Source organism: Archocentrus centrarchus, chromosome 23 (genome assembly GCF_007364275.1).
Source record: "Archocentrus centrarchus isolate MPI-CPG fArcCen1 chromosome 23, fArcCen1, whole genome shotgun sequence".
Lineage (NCBI taxonomy): Eukaryota > Metazoa > Chordata > Actinopteri > Cichliformes > Cichlidae > Archocentrus > Archocentrus centrarchus.
In genome coordinates, this window is record NC_044368.1 from 7,457,210 (window position 1) to 7,475,955 (window position 18,746).

An 18,746-nucleotide genomic window follows, 5' to 3' on the forward strand; every position below is an offset into this window, starting at 1 on the left:
TGTCTGAAAATAAATAGAGGTCATTCAGCGCGTGCAGAAACAAATGGAGGATTTTCAGCGCTCACAGTCACCTGTCCCAGTGTGAGTTCGTTGATCCACATTTGCACCGAAAGAAATGTTTCTCCTGTTCGTTCTTCACAGTCCACTGAAACAATAATGACTTATACATGCGTGTGTCTGCTTGTATTAAATAAAAGCGTTGGTTAAAAAACAATAAATTAAAAAAAAAAAAATCAGCAATTACAAGGCCCAGCTAAAAAAAAAAAGGTTCTTTAAATGGAAAACAGAAGAAAAAAACAAATGAATCCCGGCGCCTCGGCCGCCTGGAAACAGCAGGAGTGAAACGCACCGAAGCCTCACTTAGCCACGGTCACGTGATGTAGGTGTTTTGAACCAGGTTTCGGAGCAGTGTTTTGAAACACCTACGCTTCGGAAACTCGACACAGTGTCGCAACTTCGGTGTCGCGCTTCTCATCCCTACTGAGAAGAGGTGGGGTTACGTTCGTACTTCTGGTTATGGAGTGATTTAATGAGTTAGAAGTGTTAAAATACGCCTCAAACCTTGCTTGTTGTGCTCATAAATTAAGTGTTGAGACATTGTTGGTTGTTTTTAGTGTGAATCTTTTTTTTGTTGTTGAGTACAGCACTCTGTTGCAACAAGCTAGTATTAAGCTAGGCTGCGAGAGCATACAGGCAGCTTCTCATGTGTTTGCTGGTTTGTTCTCTCATGCAGAAGCTCCATGAGGTCGCTGTACTAAATTTATGTTTATTCACACAGGTATGTGAGCTCCCTTTTTGATTTATAACGTGTATATGTGTTTTTGTTCATCTTTTTATTCTTTCGCACTTACTGTACAATTAATTGTTCTTGTTGTTGCTGAAGTTGGTTTCCGATTGCAGCTTCCGATTCGGGAAATGGCTAAAGGGCCATTCCACTTAATTTTTCGCTACCTTCAGCATCTTTAATCTGCTCTAGTTAAAAATCTACAACACCTACACACTTCAAACCGGGATTAGATTATTCTGCACTAATAGCAGAGTATTTAAAACCAAGTGTATGATTTGTGAAACCTTGATCTGATTTGTGAAACTTCAATAAATGCACATTTCAGCACTTTTTATGCATCTGTATCACACTAGAACTGCCCCAGCTCCAAATCTACAACACCTACACACTTCAAACCTGGACTAGATTATTCTAAACTGATAGTAGAATAATTTAAACCAAGTGTGTGATTTGTGAAACCTTTATCTGATTTGTGAAACTTCATTAAAAGCACATTTCAGCACCTTTTTGCATCTGGATTACATTAGAACTGCCCCAGCTCCAAAACTACAACACCTACACATTTCAAACCTGGACTAGATTATTCTCAACTAATAGCAGAGTATTTAAAACCAAGTGTGTGATTTGTGAAACCTTTATCTGATTTGTGAAACTTCAATAAAAGGAGATTTCAGCAACTTTTTTGCATCTGGATCACATTAGAACTGCTCCAGCTCCAAAACTACAACACCTACACACTTCAAACCTGGATTAGATTATACTAAACTGATAGCAGAATAATTCAAAACCATGTGTGTGATTTGTGAAACCTTGATCTGATTTGTGAAACTTCAATAAAGGGCGATTTAAGCACCTTTTTTTGCATCTGGATCACACTAGAACTGCTCCAGCTCCAAAACTACAACACCTACACACTTCAAACCTGGATTAGATTATACTAAACTGATAGCAGAATAATTTAAACCATGTGTGTGATTTGTGAAACCTTGATATGATTTGTGAAACTTCAATAAAGGGCGATTTAAGCCTACACACTTCAAACCTGGACTAGATTATTCTGCACTAATAGTAGAGTATTTAAAACCAAGTGTGTGATTTGTGAAACTTCAATAAATGCACATGTAGTTTTGGAGCTGGAGCAGTTCTAATGTGATCCAGATGCAAAAAAGTTGCGGAAATCGCCTTTTGTTGAAGTTTCACAAATCAGATAAAGGTTTCACAAATCACACACTTGGTTTTAAATACTCTGCTATTAGTGCAGAATAATCTAATCCAGGTTTGAAGTGTGTAGGTGTTGTAGATTTTTAACTAGAGCAGATTAAAGATGCTGAAGGTAGCGAAAAATTAAGTGGAATGGCCCTTTAGCCATTTCCCGAATCGGAAGCTGCAATCGGAAACCAACTTCAGCTTCGTGAAAAAGTACATATAAACAGTTGCCACTGTTGTGTCAGGTATAGATTCTCCCTAAGAATTGTTTTGTTAAATTATTACTATATGATCACAGCACTGTGTATTTTTGTTTATATTTTTTTGTTTATGTATTTCTAAGTTTTTATGTGTTTTATAAGATGTGCTATCATGGCACACACCTCCGTTTACACGAGACCGTTTTCATTTTGAAACGGTGTCGTTTTGATGCGTTTCGGCCTTGCGTTTACACGACAACGGTGTCGTTTTGATGCGTTTCGCCCTTCTGTTTACACGACAACAGAGTGAAAACGATGTGTTTCAGGTGCCGTTTACACGAAGCCGTTTTCACTGGAAACGGTGTCGTTTTGATGCGTTTCAGCCTTTCGTTTACACGATGGCGTTTCAGAAACGATCCGCGTTTACACGAGGACATGTGAAACGATGAAAACGATGTAGTTCCCATGCCAGGCCACAAGTTGGCGTTGGTTTTCTCTTTGCAGTTTGTTTACGCAAGACGCGCATGCGTGGAGTGACACAGTAGGTAGTGCGGCAAATTGTTCATTACTTACAAAACGGCCAATGTGAGAGGTTTTGTGTGGACCGATGATGAGGTTGGATCGCTGCTGCACACAACGCTGAATTACAAAACGGTAAAAACACAGGAAGAGCATAAGAAGCACTCGTGAATCCGCGAGTACTGTTTATCAGTTTGCGCGTGCGCGAAAAACTGGCCGTCGCAACCATAGTGCGCATGTGCGAGTCGAGCGTTTTCAAATCACCCCGGTTTCAAGTGTTTACACGAAAACGCAAGCCGGTGCGTTTCTGAAACGCTCCACTCTGGACCCCGTTTCTGAAACACATCGTTTTCACTCTGTTGTCGTGTAAACAGAAGGGCGAAACGCATCAAAACGACACCGTTGTCGTGTAAACGCAAGGTCGAAACGCATCAAAACGACACCGTTTCAAAATGAAAACGGTCTCGTGTAAACGGCACCTCAGAAACGGGGTCCAGAGTGGAGCGTTTCAGAAACGCACCGGCTTGCGTTTTCGTGTAAACACTTGAAACCGGGGTGATTTGAAAACGCTCGACTCGCACATGCGCACTATGGTTGCGACGGCCAGTTTTTCGCGCATGCGCAAACTGATAAACAGCACTCGCGGATTCACGAGTGCTTCTTATGCTTTTCCTGTGTTTTTACCGTTTTGTAATTCAGCGTTGTGTGCAGCAGCGATCCAACCTCATCATCGGTCCACACAAAACCTCTCACATTGGCCGTTTTGTAAGTAATGAACAATTTGCCGCACTACCTACTGTGTCACTCCACGCATGCGCGTCTTGCGTAAACAAACTGCAAAGAGAAAACCAACGCCAACTTGTGGCCTGGCATGGGAACTACATCGTTTTCATCGTTTCACATGTCCTCGTGTAAACGCGGATCGTTTCTGAAACGCCATCGTGTAAACGAAAGGCTGAAACGCATCAAAACGACACCGTTTCCAGTGAAAACGGCTTCGTGTAAACGGCACCTGAAACACATCGTTTTCACTCTGTTGTCGTGTAAACAGAAGGGCGAAACGCATCAAAACGACACCGTTGTCGTGTAAACGCAAGGCCGAAACGCATCAAAACGACACCGTTTCAAAATGAAAACGGTCTCGTGTAAACGGAGGTGTGTGCCATGATAGCACATCTTATAAAACACATAAAAACTTAGAAATACATAAACAAAAAAATATAAACAAAAATACACAGTGCTGTGATCATATAGTAATAATTTAACAAAACAATTCTTAGGGAGAATCTATACCTGACACAACAGTGGCAACTGTTTATATGTACTTTTTCACGAAGCTGAAGTTGGTTTCCGATTGCAGCTTCCGATTCGGGAAATGGCTAAAGGGCCATTCCACTTAATTTTTCGCTACCTTCAGCATCTTTAATCTGCTCTAGTTAAAAATCTACAACACCTACACACTTCAAACCTGGATTAGATTATTCTGCACTAATAGCAGAGTATTTAAAACCAAGTGTGTGATTTGTGAAACCTTTATCTGATTTGTGAAACTTCAACAAAAGGCGATTTCCGCAACTTTTTTGCATCTGGATCACATTAGAACTGCTCCAGCTCCAAAACTACATGTGCATTTATTGAAGTTTCACAAATCAGTCGGTCGGCAAGAGGTGCTGCTGAGAAGAGGGTGTGCATGCAGAAGCTCCATGAGGTCGCTGTACTAAATTTATGGTTATTCACACAGATGTGGGAGAATAAACCTGCCTCAGTCGGCAAAGAAACAGACGACTTCTTTAACTCTTTATTGCCAACACAACGCAGAGAGTTTGCCGCGGCCTAGAGTGCAAAGGCAGAGTGGCGCCGGTTACATATGTACACTATATAAAATAGCGTGAGAGGGGACAAGATGAGAATTTTAGTCTGTGTGAACTTTGCTGAAATTAGCCCTCCTGCAGTCTATGCAGCTGCCTCTACAGCACCCTGACCTATTTGGACCTGAGTCCAAAAGGCCTCTGCCAAGCTGTGCACACATACATTCATACAAACTATGCAATGCATGAAAGTGATGCACCTTTAAACTGTTTTTAATTACTGATTAAGTTTCAAAGAGTGCTGGCTTTGTTCCCAGCTCAGGCTGGGTGGGTTGGGTAAGACCCAATGAGTGGTGGAAAACGCATGAGATAAGGGGGGAGAGGGGCGTCAGTGTTATGGCCTGTGCTATTTCTTCCTGCCACAGTGTCCAGCACATTCGCCGTGTGTTCTTCAGTCACAGAAAAATGGAGGAGACGCCGACAAAGACAGTGGAAAATAACGAGAAAGAGAAGGTAGATGGTGAAGTAGTGTGCCTTCGGAGGAAGATTGGGCTGCTGCCTGCTGTGTCCTTCATCATTGGGACTGTGGTGGGCAGTGGGATTTTCATTGCACCAAAAGGAGTCCTGATAAACAGCGGCAGTGTGGGACTGTCTCTGCTGGTGTGGGTACTGTGTGGCGTCCTCTCTCTGTTCGGTAAGATGGATAATCTTATTTCTGCTTCCACGGCAAACAAAAAACAAAAAAAACTTTTTTTCATGCTTTTTTTTGAGGTGTGTGCATTTAAGTGAGGGTATGAGTGTGTTGTGCGTAAATAGCAAAAAGCTAGATTTAAGTTTCCTGGCTCCAGTGGCTCCATAGTCTTGTGGTTTACACATTTGGATAACCCCAGTTCAGTCCTGGGAAGAGATGCAAATCCTATTCGAGAAACATCAGAAAGACAGACAGAAAGAAAAGTCTGCCAAATCAAACATGTGGCAACCCCTTGTGAAAGCCAGCAGCTGAAACTAGCTTTTAAAAGACAGCTATTTTTTTTGCCATTTAAATAGTTATAATAAGAATAAAAGGAAATAAAATACTCGACTGCATACATAAATTATCTGAGCCTTTTTTAACCAGCTGTCAGATAGTTTTGTGCTATTTTTTTTCACAATCCAAGACTGTCAAAACTTTATTCAGATTTTTCAAAGTAAAAGTCACAGTCTTATTTTGTAAAACTCATCTGTCTCTGTCCTATTAGGAGCCCTGTGTTATGCTGAACTGGGCACCGCTTTTACAAAATCAGGGGCTCACTACACTTATCTGCTGGAGACTTTGGGGCCCCTGCCTGCTTTCCTACGACTCTGGGCTGAGTTCTTATTCATCAGGTATGTTTTTTTGTTTGTTTGTTTGTTTATTTGTGGGTTTTTTTGGGGGGGGGTGTCTAAAGGAACTGACTCAGACATGACACTTGCAAACATTTTGGCAATCTCCAGACCAGCTGCTGCTTCTTATATGTCCCTGGCCTTTGGTCGTTATGTGGTGGAGGCGTTCTTTACACCTTGTGTTGCTCCCACAGTGCTGGTCAAACTCGTCAGTATCCTCGCAGTGAGTGAGTGCTTTTATAACTCACCGGTATGTGGAATACTGCATGTGCAGAACAACATATCGAGCCATCAACATGTCCTTCTTGTCTTTGTGTCGCTGCAGCCTTTGTTGTAGCTGTCAATTGCTGGAGTGTGAACATGGCCTCTCGCACTCAGGTCACTTTGACTTTCATTAAGATGATTGCCCTGGTCCTCATCATCATCCCTGGTGTCATTGCACTGGCCAAGGGTGAGAACACCTAATTGTTAAATCTAAGACAGAGTTGGTATTCAACTCGTTTATTCTCTCTTTCTTTGCAGGGAAGACAGAAAATTTTCAGAATGGTTTTGAGGTTGACTTATTAACATTGGATAGGCTGCCACTGGCCTTTTATAATGGCCTGTATGCCTATGGTGGATGGTAAGCACACTGCAATTTGAGCATCAGTACAAATCCAGTGTATTTTACTGTGTACAATAATGGTGTAAACAACCACAAATTACACGACAATAAACATACTATTACCAATCAAAGCTTAATGTCTAAGTCTGGGATTTTCCCTTTTTCTCTAGGTTTAATTTGAACTTCATCACAGAAGAAGTCATAAACCCAAACAGGTATTATTTAATGTAAGATCTGCTATAAAGTCAGTCATTATTTGAAAACCAAGTTGTCTCTTGCTGTTACATCTCTGTGTGTATCCCTGCTTTGTCAGAAACATGCCACTGGCAATAATCTTCTCCATGGTGACAGTGACAGTCTTTTATGTGCTTGTTAATGTGGCCTACTACACCGTGATGACTCCTGCTGAGGTGCTTCTGTCAGATGCTGTGGCTGTGGTCAGTTCTATGTAGTACTTTTTGTGTCACTGAAAAGGAATCAGAGGAAATATTGTTGGTCTAATCTGCTGTTTGTGTCTTTGCAGACATTTGCCAGTCGTGCTCTTCAGGGACTGGCTCCTGTGATCCCTGTTCTTGTTGCCATATCTTGCCTTGGATCACTGAATGGTGGCTTTTTTGGGGCACCTCGGTAATCTACAGACATAAGGGGTTATTATTGTTTTTATTTTTCTGTGTGGCTGGATTTTAGTAAGAGCTTTGTGTTGCAGGATGCTGTTTGTAGGAGCCAGAGAGGGCCACTGGCCAGCAATCTTTTCCATGATTCACATCCGCAGACATACACCTTTACCGGCTGTGCTGTTACTGGTAAAAACTTCCAACACAGATTAATTAATCTACATGAACAAACAGATTACTTCATCTTTTTATTTGTAATTCTTATATTACATTATTACAACTGAAAATATGGAATAAGGAATCAGGGGATGGCACAAGGAGAGTCAGACAATCATAAAAGAGGAAAAATAACAGAAAGCAAAACTAGGATTTAAAAAACACATGGCAAATCTAACCTTCAAAGTCCATCCATCCATTATCTTCTGCTTATCTGAAGTCAAGTTATGGTGGCACCAGGCTAAAGCAAGGTGTTCCAGACATACTTCTCCCCAGCCACACTTTCCAGTTCCTCCTGGAGGACTCTGAAGCGTTCCCAGGCCAAATGAGATATAATCTCTCCAGATTGTTCTGGGTCTATCCTTTTGGCCTCTCAGCTAAGCTCTCTACAGTCTGGTTCAAGACCTGAATTACTGCTGATGCTGCACCGATCCACCAGTCTGACTTGCACTCCACCTTGTCATCACTTGTGAATAAGATCCCAAGATACTTGAACTCCCAGCAGACAACCATGACAGTTGGAGGTGTTCTCATCCCAGTTGTTTCACACTCTGCAAACTTTTCCAATGCATGCTGAAGATCATGCTCCAATGAAGCCAACAGAGCAACATCATCTGCCAAAAGCAGGGATGCTATTCTAAGGTTCCCAAAGCAGTACAAGCAACCCCAAGGTTGGCTATGCCTTGAGATGCTGTCCATGAAAATCAAAAACAGGATGAGAAACAAGAGGAAATGCTGGTTATGTTAAACCCCCACTGAAAATGTGCCTGACTTCATGCCAAGGATGCAGACATAGCTCTCACTTTGGTTCTGCAAGGATCTGTTGGCCTGTAACAACGAACAAGGAAGCCCATAATCCTGCAGTGTACCACACAGGTATCCCCCAGGGAAGCCTTCTCCTAGTCTACAGACCCCATGTAGACTGGATGGTCAAACTTCCATGATCCCTCCAGGAGTCCTGCAAGGGTGAAGATCTGGTCTACTGTTCCAGAGCCAGGGCAGAATCTGCACTGTTCTCTTGAATCAGAGGTTTAACAGTCAGCTGGAGCCTCCTGTCCAGAACCTGGGCATAAACTTTCTCAGGGAGACTGAGCAGAGTGTTACCCTGATAATTGGAGCACACCCTCCAGTCCCCCTTTTTGAAAATGGGAACTACCACCCTGGTCTGGGACTCCACAGATCATATCTCCATGCAACATTAAAGAGGCGTGTCAACTGTCACAGCCCCAAAATGTCCAGAGCCTTCAGCATCTCACTTTCTCATCCAAACCTGGCTGGCAGCTTGCCACCAGGGAGCTTTTGAACTACCCCAGCAACCTCTGTCAGTGTAAAAGCCTTTTATTTAAAACAGGAAATAACCAGAATTCAACTAACACCAAGACTTGAAAAGTAACACTAATAAAGATGATAGAGACAGGGGAACAAAGGAGGACAAAAGCACTAACACAGAGGCAAAACAGAAGGTCAGAGAGGGAAATACTGAAGGCACTAAAGAAACACAAGTAGGGACACTATGCTTATGCCATTCTTTAGTCTTCTAACGCTCCTGCCTGTGTCCCTCCAGTACCCCTTGGTGGTGTTGATGTTAATCACTGGAGAGATTTACCAGATCCTCAACTTCTCCTCCTTTGCACGCTGGTTCTTCATCGCCTTGGCAGCCGTAGGGTTGCTTGTACATCGATATCGTTTTCCTCTCCACCCAAGACCTTTTAAGGTTAACATACTGAACTGCAAAACTTTTTTTTTTTTTTTTGTGCTGCACACTAAACTAAGCTAAAACTGACCTTCTATTTTGTTTTGGCTAATAATGTAAAGGTGCCCTTGGTCATTCCAATCACCTTCACGGTGGTCTGCTTCTTCATCGTGGGTCTGTCGCTTTACTCGGACCCCTGGAACACAGGGAAAAGTTGTGCTATAACACTGACTGGGGTCCCAGTTTACTATGTGACCGTCTACCGCTTTCGCTTGCCCCATAGATGGAGGCGCATATTCAGTAAGTCACACCAACACCCTTCTTCTGAATGTATTAATCTGCCAGGTTCCACTATGGCACTAAATTGTATACTTCCACTTTTAATAAGAAATGTAGACATCTCTGCTACAGTGTAAAAGATCATATGTGCCTGCTCATTTTTTTTAATGAGGAATTAAACAAGTGAAATTAAGAAATCAACAAATTTGTTTATGGCGCTAGAATTACTACAGGCAAAAGAAACTTCCAGAGTGCTGAGTTCAGGTTAAACCTGGCTTCAGACAGATTAAAAAAAAAGTCTTTCCAGTGCATGCATAGTTGACTGTCTTTAATATTTCCAGACTACTGCACCAAACAGCTGCAGATCCTTCTAGAAGTGGCTCAACAGGAAGTCCAGACGTACTGAAGACCCAAAAACATCCTGCATTGTACTTACAGAATACATGGATACCACCTTGACAAGATGTTTTCAGCAGTTTAAAAAATGTTTGAACCATTCATTTGTGTACAACTTTTATATTGTTTTCATACTTGCAAGATAGCCTAGTGTTTATAGAAAATATTTGCAACAATTATGCAGGTATAGCTTTGCTTGTAGAGCTTTTGTAAGAAAATCCCTGGTATAAAGAGCACTGAGCAGTATGAATATGTTAGTTTAAGTGAATGAAAAAGTAAGCCAAACAGGGCGAGAAACATCAAATGGTAACTAAAATCAAAAGCTGTAAACTGTTTAACAGTGTTTTATATTTTTTTTCTTACATTGGAGCTGGAACCACTGAGCAGGAAAGCAGCTGCAACAGAAAATGAACCAAAATGCTTCTGAGCTCATTCAAAAAGAGGTCAGATAAGTCTCCAGTATGCAGTTTTTAAATGACAGCATCAATTGGCCCTTCTGTGAAAATTTTCTGGTACAGTGATCATAATACTTGTGAATATTTGAATCAAACTGACATACAGTAAATTTCTGAAGCACTAGCACCAGCAATATGCCGGCGTGATTTCTCCTCATTTCTCCTTAAGCCAAAAGCGTCACTCTTTGACAAGAGAAACTGGTCTTCAACATGGTCTTCTCTGTTTGGTCTGCATATAGGATGGTTTAAATTGTGTCAGACCTAGATTTACATCTGCTTTGCCACTTCGATTTGGGCTTTCTCACCTAGTGTTTACAAAAAATTTTTTAAAAAGTGACCCTGCCTGGCTATAAAATGTGTTTTGGCTATCTGGCTACTTCAACAGAGGGATGAACTCAGACCAGCTGATGTTTGCCATGTCGAGGTCATCATCATCCAGACCAGAGAAGCTAATGTCCACCAATATCTTGCTCAGGCTGTCGTTCATGGTATCCAGGACAAGGCCCTCTGTGACTGAGCGGTTGGCTGGCGTGGTGCCTCCTGCCTGCAGCAGCTCTCTGAAACAGCTACTTCTGAGGCATTCGCTGGGCAACTCTGCTGGTCTGGTCACTCTGGAGGGAGCGGATGTGAGCAGCTCTCTTGGGGAGTTAAACAGAAGCAAGTCTTTAAAGGGAGTGCTGCTGAAGCTGAAGGTGGAGTAGTCGTGTCGTGGGTTGACTGTGGGACCACCTGGTGTACGAATAGGGCTGAAGTCCAGAATATTTTGGCTACCTTTGGCCACTGGTGTGACTTTCCAAGACTCAAGTGCACCATTAGAAGGGGGCTTGCTGGGGGTGGATGAGGTCAAATGGCTGTTACTTTTTATTGGGGTTTTGAAAGAGAACTCCCTGTCAGGGCTTTCCTGCCCGTGCTTGTGGCCGTCCAGCATAGCTACCTTAGGAGCTATGCGGACTCTCTTGGCTCCTCGTGAATTGTTCTGTTTCTGCTGGGAGCAGGTCGGGGGAAAGGGAGCAGACGAGGACGGCAGATAGACCGAAGGGGTGACGGGGAGCTGTATGGGCACCAAGTAGGATTCTGTTCGCGGAAGAAGAGGTTTCAAGATCAAAGATGGCATTTGGCTTCTTTTCTTCCTGCTCTCGGTGGGGACGGACGCCTTTTTTGTCTTCTCCCCAGCCTTCCCTATCTACCCCTGCTTTTTGCTGCTTCGCTGCTTAGAGCATCTCTTCACACATCGCCGAACTGGAAATTAAATCATGGATCTGGTCAGCTGGTCTCTCAACACTATTGATGGCTAAATTCTCATCACGAGGAGATGGGGAGAAGGGGAACCCTCTTTCCTTTGGTCCAACTACACACCCGGCTGGCTATGTTATGGATTCCCGTGGGGATGGAAGATAACGTTCCTGGCTGCACTGTGTGGACGTGGCATATATATTGATACCAGGATTTTTTTCCCCGAATTGGACCTGGGGATACCTGGTTTCTGGGCAGCTGTTCAGGCCCTAGTAAGGCTGCCTATAAGGGATGCAGAAACAGTACGAACTCAATCAGACTCAGTAGAGCTGAATTGAAATGGATTCTATCTGGAGGAGTGTTGGAGTCTATGTCTATGAGTCTATGAGTAGAACCAAATTCGGATTATTGGATTTCTGAGAGGTAACAGAAAACTGTAAGGTCTGTCAGCAAATAGTTATGATGCCCTGAACCAAAACAATTGCAGTATTTGGAATTTGGCTCCCAGACGGCCTTGGATGGCTGTCTAACTAAATGGCCTCTCGGAGATGTTTGTAAACAGATGCTCTTCACCCCCGCCCCGTGTTGTGACCTGTATGAACTGGTATCCTGGCAACCAAGGCTGACTGTACCATCTTATCATGAACATCATCATGAACTGCTGGTCTTGGAAGCTGTGTGGCCATCACAGTATCCTGCTCGTCTCCGCTGTCAACCCCTCCCCTACCGACCCTAGTGCTCTCCAGGCTTTATAAGTGCTGCTGCTTTGCTGAGGTGTTTTTTGGAACGTCGTAAGGTGTTCATAATGAACACAATACGAGATGATTTTTTTGAACCTACCTATCCCAGTGTATCTCTTTCTGTTTTCCTGCTAAAGGTAGTGCCGGTAAAACGGCTACACGACCTCAGACACCTGTCCCCCCTGTTTGTTTCTGTGTTTGTATTTCTCTTGGATGGGTGTTCTGGAACGCAAATTTCGTTATATGTTTACATATAATGACAATAAAGTCTTCTTGAATCTTGAATCTTTTAATTTATTAAAACTGATGCTTTCCAATTGTGTACTAAGGAAGTGCTAAAATAAAAAATACTGTAAAACATATTTTACCCTTTGATGTCTTTAAACCTTAGCTTAATTGCTATTGATTCATTGAATGGAAAAACCTGAGGGTCCCTTGTGTGAATGGCTCATGAGAAATGTCAAGTATTCCCTTTGCATTCTGCTCCACGTGAGAAGAGCCTATGAGAGAAACAGTTGGGAGTGAGCAGTTGAAGCTGGTTTGGCCTCCAGGTGACAAAGCAGGGCTCTTAGCAGGTCAGGTGGAAAACAGCAGGGAAGACGGGCTGGTCTCCTGGGATGGGTATTTGTAGGTTTACCTGCAAAGAGAGGGACTCATTTCAGACCTATCCTGGGATTTCATACTGTGATGCTCAAGATATTTTCCTTCAACGACAGAAGCCACAGCTTAGAGAAACAGAGACTCAAGGTTAGCAACCTGTAGTTTCCCCTTGCTACTTCAATATTTAAAGCCAGGTAAGATGTGACTGCCATCTTCTGGAAGAACATAAAAGTACATTCATCAGTGGGGCAAAATTTACCATGAAAGAGACATGAGTTCCATCTGCTGGCCAAGGACAGAAACACCAGGGAGTGACAGCTGTAACTTGAGGGTCAGCACAATAACATAAGCATACAGTCTGCAAACTGAGATCTAACAGCCTTATTAAAACATCTAAGAGTACATTTTATTCAATCTGTTTCATGATCATTTAGAAAAACGTGAAACTTGCAATTTTCCTCAGAGGGAACTTTCACTTAGATTTGAATGGGTGGGGAAAATGACATTCCCATGAATTGTTTTAATGCTTGAAAAATTTAGAGCTGTAAACTTGCATAACATTTCCACATATCAACAGAACACAGACATCACATGATCCTGTCGTGCTGAACTTTTTACACATAAAATACCATAAATAGTGTTCCTCAGTCTGACAACATTTTAGAATATCTGCTTCTCGCTTTGAATGCATCCGTCTTTCCATCATCCGAGTGAGAGGAGTTCTGAGTGCGGGATGCAATCTTTCACACGTCATAAATCTTGACAGAGAGAACTTGATATGTACTGTGTGTGGAGGAATTTTAACGAGCAGAGTTCCTGCTGATAAAGTGAAGCTGACATCCATGCGGTGGTCACTCAAGTGAAAATAAGGAACAACAATAAAGTGGCCTATGTCAATTTATTTTTCCTGCTCTCATATTATTTTTAGTTTTGGCTGAAGATGTGTATGTACACTATATAAAATAGCGTGAGAGGGGACAAGATGAGAATTTTAGTCTGTGGGAACTTTGCTGCAATTAGCCCTCCTGCAGTCTATGCAGCTGCCTCTACAGCACCCTGACCTATTTGGACCCGAGTCCAAAAGGCCTCTGCCAAGCTGTGCACACATCCATTCACACAAACTGTGCAATGCATGAAAGTGATGCACCTTTAAACTGTTGTTAATTATTGCTTAAGTTTGAAAGAGTGCTGGCTTTGTTCCCAGCTCAGGCTGGGTGGGTTGGGTAAGACCCAATGAGTGGTGGAAAACACATGAGAAAAGGGGGAGAGGGGCGTCAGTGTTATGGCCTGTGCTGTTTCTTCCTGCCACAGTGTCCAGCACATTCGCCGTGTGTTCTTCAGTCACAGAGAAATGGAGGGGACACCGACAAAGACAGTGGAAAATAATGAGAAAAAGAAGGTAGATGGTGAAGTAGTGTGCCTTCGGAGGAAGATTGGGCTGCTGCCTGCTGTGTCCTTCATCATTGGGACTGTGGTGGGCAGTGGGATCTTCATTGCACCAAAAGGAGTCCTGATAAACAGCGGCAGTGTGGGACTGTCTCTGCTGGTGTGGGTACTGTGTGGCGTCCTCTCTCTATTTGGTAAGATGGATAATCTTATTTCTGCTTCCACAGCAAACAAAAAAACAAAAAAAAAAACTTTTTTCATGCTTTGTGTGTGTGTGTGTGTGTGTGTGTGTGTGTGCATTTAAGTGTCAGGTATGAGAAACAATGTGTGTTGTGAGTAAATAGCAAAAAGCTAGATTTAAGTCTAGTAAAAAAACAGTGGCTCCATAGTCTGTGGCTTATGCATTTGGATGACCCCAGTTCAGTCCTGATGTTAGGGAAACATCAGAAAGGACATGAGGCATAAGAAGTCTGCCAAATCAAACATGTGGCCACCCTTTGTGAAAGCCAGCAGCTGAAACTAGCTTTTAAAACTTGTTAAAAGACAGCTAAAATTGATTTTTTTTTTTTTTTTTTTGCCATTTAAATAGTTATAATAAGAATAAAAGGAAATAAAATACTCGACTGCATACATAAATTATCTGAGCCTTTTTTAACCAGCTGTCAGATAGTTTTGTGCTATTTTTTTTCACAATCCAAGACTGTCAAAACTTTATTCAAAGTTTTCAAAGTAAAAGTCACAGTCTTATTTTGTAAAACTCATCTGTCTCTGTCCTATTAGGAGCCCTGTGTTATGCTGAACTGGGCACCACTTTTACAAAATCAGGGGGTCACTACACTTATCTGCTGGAGACTTTGGGGCCCCTGCCTGCTTTCCTACGACTCTGGGCTGAGTTCTTATTCATCAGGTATGTTTTTTTGTTTGTTTGTTTATTTATTTATGGGTTTTTTTTGGGGGGGGGTGTCTAAAGGAACTGACTCAGACATGACACTTGCAAACATTTTGGCAATCTCCAGACCAGCTGTCGCTTCTTATGTGTCCCTGGCCTTTGGTCGTTATGTGGTGGAGCCGTTCTTTACACCTTGTGCTGCTCCCACAGTGCTGGTCAAACTCGTCAGTATCCTCGCAGTGAGTGAGTGCTTTTATAACTCACCGGTATGTGGAATACTGCATGTGCAGAACAACATATCGAGCCATCAACATGTCCTTCTTGTCTTTGTGTCGCTGCAGCCTTTGTTGTAGCTGTCAATTGCTGGAGTGTGAACATGGCCTCTCGCACTCAGGTCACTTTGACTTTCATTAAGATGTTTGCCCTGGTCCTCATCATCATCCCTGGTGTCATTGCACTGGCCAAGGGTGAGAACACCTAATTGTTAAATCTAAGACAAAGTTGGTATTCAACTCGTTTATTCTCTCTTTCTTTGCAGGGAAGACAGAAAATTTTCAGAATGGTTTTGAGGTTGACTTATTAACATTGGATAGGCTGCCACTGGCCTTTTATAGTGGCCTGTATGCCTATGGTGGATGGTAAGTACACTGCAATTTGAGCATCAGTACAAATCCATTGTATTTTACTGTGTACAATAATGGTGTAAACAACCACAAATTACACGACAATAAACATACTATTACCAATCAAAGCTTAATGTCTAAGTCTGGGATTTTCCCTTTTTCTCTAGGTTTTATTTGAACTTCATCACAGAAGAAGTCATAAACCCAAACAGGTATTATTTAATGTAAGATCTGCTATAAAGTCAGTCATTTTTTGAAAACCAAGTTGTCTCTTGCTGTTACATCTCTGTGTGTATCCCTGCTTTGTCAGAAACATGCCACTGGCAATAATCTTCTCCATTGTGACAGTGACAGTCTTTTATGTGCTTATTAATGTGGCCTACTACACCGTGATGACTCCTGCTGAGGTGCTTCTGTCAGATGCTGTGGCTGTGGTCAGTTCTATGTAGTACTTTTTGTGTCACTGAAAAGGAATCAGAGGAAATATTGTTGGTCTAATCTGCTGTTTGTGTCTTTGCAGACATTTGCCAGTCGTGCTCTTCAGGGACTGGCTCCTGTGATCCCTGTTCTTGTTGCCATATCTTGCCTTGGATCACTGAATGGTGGCTTTTTTGGGGCACCTCGGTAATCTACAGACATAAGGGGTTATTATTGTTTTTATTTTTCTGTGTGGCTGGATTTTAGTAAGAGCTTTGTGTTGCAGGATGCTGTTTGTAGGAGCCAGAGAGGGCCACTGGCCAGCAATCTTTTCCATGATTCACATCCGCAGACATACACCTTTACCGGCTGTGCTGTTACTGGTAAAAACTTCCAACACAGATTAATTAATCTACATGAACAAACAGATTACTTCATCTTTTTATTTGTAATTCTTATATTACATTATTACAACTGAAAATATGGAATAAGGAATCAGGGGATGGCACAAGGAGAGTCAGACAATCATAAAAGAGGAAAAATAACAGAAAGCAAAACTAGGATTAAAAAAACACATGGCAAATCTAACCTTCAAAGTCCATCCATCCATTATCTTCTGCTTATCTGAAGTCAAGTCATGGTGGCACCAGGCTAAAGGAAGGTGTTCCAGACATACTTCTCCCCAGCCACACTTTCCAGTTCCTCCTGGAGGACTCTGAAGCATTCCCAGGCCAAATGAGATATAATCTCTCCAGATTGTTCTGGGTCTATCCTTTTGGCCTCTCAGCTAAGCTCTCTACAGTCAATCAAAAACAGGATGAGAAACAAGAGGAAATGCTGGTTATGTTGAACCCCCACTGAAAATGTGCCTGACTTCATGCCAAGGATGAAGACAAAGCTCTCACTTTGGTTCTACAAGGATCTGTTGGCCTGTAACAACGAACCTGGAAGCCCATAATTCTGCAGTGTACCACACAGGTATCCCCCAGGGAAGACTTCTCCTAGTCTACAGACCCCATGTAGACTGGATGGTCAAACTTCCATGATCCCTCCAGGAGTCCTGCAAGGGTGAAGATCTGGTCTACTGTTCCAGAGCCAGGGCAGAATCTGCACTGTTCTCTTGAATCAGAGGTTTAACAGTCAGCTGGAGCCTCTTGTCCAGAACCTGGGCATAAACTTTCTCAGGGAGACTGAGCAGAGTGGTACCCTGATAATTGGAGCACACCCTCCAGTCCCCCTTTTTGAAAATGGGAACCACCACCCTGGTCTGGGACTCCACAGATCATATCTCCATGCAACATTAAAGAGGCGTGTCAACTGTCACAGCCCCAAAATGTCCAGAGCCTTCAGCATCTCACTTTCTCATCCAAACCTGGCTGGCAGCTTGCCACCAGGGAGCTTTTGAACTACCCCAGCAACCTCTGTCAGTGTAAAAGCCTTTTATTTAAAACAGGAAATAACCAGAATTCAACTAACACCAAGACTTGAAAAGTAACACTAATAAAGATGATAGAGACAGGGGAACAAAGGAGGACAAAAGCACTAACACAGAGGCAAAACAGAAGGTCAGAGAGGGAAATACTGAAGGCACTAAAGAAACACAAGTAGGGACACTATGCTTATGCCATTCTTTAGTCTTCTAACACTCCTGCCTGTGTCCCTCCAGTACCCCTTGGTGGTGTTGATGTTAATCACTGGAGAGATTTACCAGCTCCTCAACTTCGCCTCCTTTTCACGCTGGTTCTTCATCGCCTTGGCAACCTTAGGGTTGCTTGTACATCGATATCGTTTTCCTCTCCACCCAAGACCTTTTAAGGTTAACATACTGAACTGCAAAACTTTTTTTTTTTTTTTTGTGCTGCACACTAAACTAAGCTAAAACTGACCTTCTATTTTGTTTTGGCTAATAATGTAAAGGTGTCCTTGGTCATTCCAATCACCTTCACGGTGGTCTGCTTCTTCATCGTGGGTCTGTCGCTTTACTCGGACCCCTGGAACACAGGGAAAAGTTGTGCTCTAACGCTGACTGGGGTCCCAGTTTACTATGTGACCGTCTACCGCTTTCGCTTGCCCCATAGATGGAGGCGCATATTCAGTAAGTCACACCAACACCCTTCTTCTGAATGTATTAATCTGCCAGGTTCCACTATGGCACTAAATTGTATACTTCCACTTTTAATAAGAAATGTAGACATCTCTGCTACAGTGTAAAAGATCATATGTGCCTGCTCATTTTTTATTAATGAGGAATTAAACAAGTGAAATTAAGAAATCAACAAATTTGTTTATGGAGCTAGAATTACTACAGGCAAAAGAAACTTCCAGAGTGCTGAGTTCAGGTTAAACCTGGCTTCAGACAGATTAAAAAAAAAGTCTTTCCAGTGCATGCATAGTTGACTGTCTTTAATATTTCCAGACTACTGCACCAAACAGCTGCAGATCCTTCTAGAAGTGGCTCAACAGGAAGTCCAGACGTACTGAAGACCCAAAAACATCCTGCATTGTACTTACAGAATACATGGATACCACCTTGACAAGATGTTTTCAGCAGTTTAAAAAATGTGTTTGAACCATTCATTTGTGTACAACTTTTATATTGTTTTCATACTTGCAAGATAGCCTAGTGTTTATAGAAAATATTTGCAACAATTATGCAGGTATAGCTTTGCTTGTAGAGCTTTTGTAAGAAAATCTCTGGTTTAAATGGTTAAAACTTAGT

At 42.4% G+C, this 18,746-nt stretch overlaps 3 protein-coding genes across 4 annotated transcripts; 2 read left to right on the top strand and 1 right to left on the bottom strand.

Moving 5' to 3' along the window:
• Nucleotides 1–394: 394 nt before the first annotated feature.
• Nucleotides 395–11,422, top strand: LOC115773283 (cystine/glutamate transporter-like). 2 transcript variants are annotated; one of them, XR_004019093.1, is made up of 15 exons: nucleotides 395–490; nucleotides 734–778; nucleotides 4,946–5,214; nucleotides 5,759–5,885; nucleotides 5,994–6,109; nucleotides 6,208–6,333; nucleotides 6,405–6,504; nucleotides 6,657–6,701; nucleotides 6,800–6,923; nucleotides 7,010–7,113; nucleotides 7,193–7,289; nucleotides 8,881–9,030; nucleotides 9,132–9,309; nucleotides 9,630–10,127; nucleotides 10,525–11,422. XR_004019093.1 is itself a non-coding variant. In XM_030719902.1 (14 exons), exons 3-14 carry the CDS (start codon nucleotides 4,986–4,988, stop codon nucleotides 9,692–9,694), a joined length of 1,461 nt encoding a protein of 486 aa, XP_030575762.1. In that variant the 5' UTR covers nucleotides 395–490; nucleotides 734–778; nucleotides 4,946–4,985; the 3' UTR covers nucleotides 9,695–11,422. The 2 variants fall into 2 exon arrangements, 1 of the variants encoding a protein (XP_030575762.1); XM_030719902.1 differs by having other exon boundaries at nucleotides 9,630–11,422.
• On the bottom strand, nucleotides 10,513–11,253 carry LOC115773795 (forkhead box protein M1-like). Its single transcript, XM_030720712.1, has one exon. The coding sequence runs from the start codon at nucleotides 11,251–11,253 to the stop codon at nucleotides 10,513–10,515; it is 741 nt and encodes a 246-aa protein (XP_030576572.1).
• A 2,607-nt stretch (nucleotides 11,423–14,029) lies between the features above and the next one.
• Nucleotides 14,030–18,746, top strand: LOC115773284 (cystine/glutamate transporter). The gene is made up of 12 exons (XM_030719903.1): nucleotides 14,030–14,292; nucleotides 14,879–15,005; nucleotides 15,115–15,230; nucleotides 15,329–15,454; nucleotides 15,526–15,625; nucleotides 15,778–15,822; nucleotides 15,921–16,044; nucleotides 16,131–16,234; nucleotides 16,314–16,410; nucleotides 17,694–17,843; nucleotides 17,945–18,122; nucleotides 18,444–18,746. The coding sequence occupies exons 1-12, from the start codon at nucleotides 14,064–14,066 to the stop codon at nucleotides 18,506–18,508; spliced, it is 1,461 nt and encodes a 486-aa protein (XP_030575763.1). The 5' UTR covers nucleotides 14,030–14,063; the 3' UTR covers nucleotides 18,509–18,746.

What these genes read in the sequence shown, in the direction of transcription:
- LOC115773795 (XM_030720712.1), bottom strand. Translation starts at nt 11,253, where the DNA reads ATGCCATCTTTGATCTTGAAACCTCTTCTTCCGCGAACAGAATCCTAC.
- LOC115773284 (XM_030719903.1), top strand. Translation starts at nt 14,064, where the DNA reads ATGGAGGGGACACCGACAAAGACAGTGGAAAATAATGAGAAAAAGAAG. An exon ending in TGTCATTGCACTGGCCAAGG is followed by an intron (nt 15,455 to 15,525) that starts GTGAGAACACCT and finishes CTTTCTTTGCAG; the next exon opens with GGAAGACAGAAAATTTTCAG. An exon ending in TACCGGCTGTGCTGTTACTG is followed by an intron (nt 16,411 to 17,693) that starts GTAAAAACTTCC and finishes GTGTCCCTCCAG; the next exon opens with TACCCCTTGGTGGTGTTGAT.
- LOC115773283 (XM_030719902.1), top strand. Translation starts at nt 4,986, where the DNA reads ATGGAGGAGACGCCGACAAAGACAGTGGAAAATAACGAGAAAGAGAAG. An exon ending in TGTCATTGCACTGGCCAAGG is followed by an intron (nt 6,334 to 6,404) that starts GTGAGAACACCT and finishes CTTTCTTTGCAG; the next exon opens with GGAAGACAGAAAATTTTCAG. An exon ending in GGCTTTTTTGGGGCACCTCG is followed by an intron (nt 7,114 to 7,192) that starts GTAATCTACAGA and finishes TTTGTGTTGCAG; the next exon opens with GATGCTGTTTGTAGGAGCCA.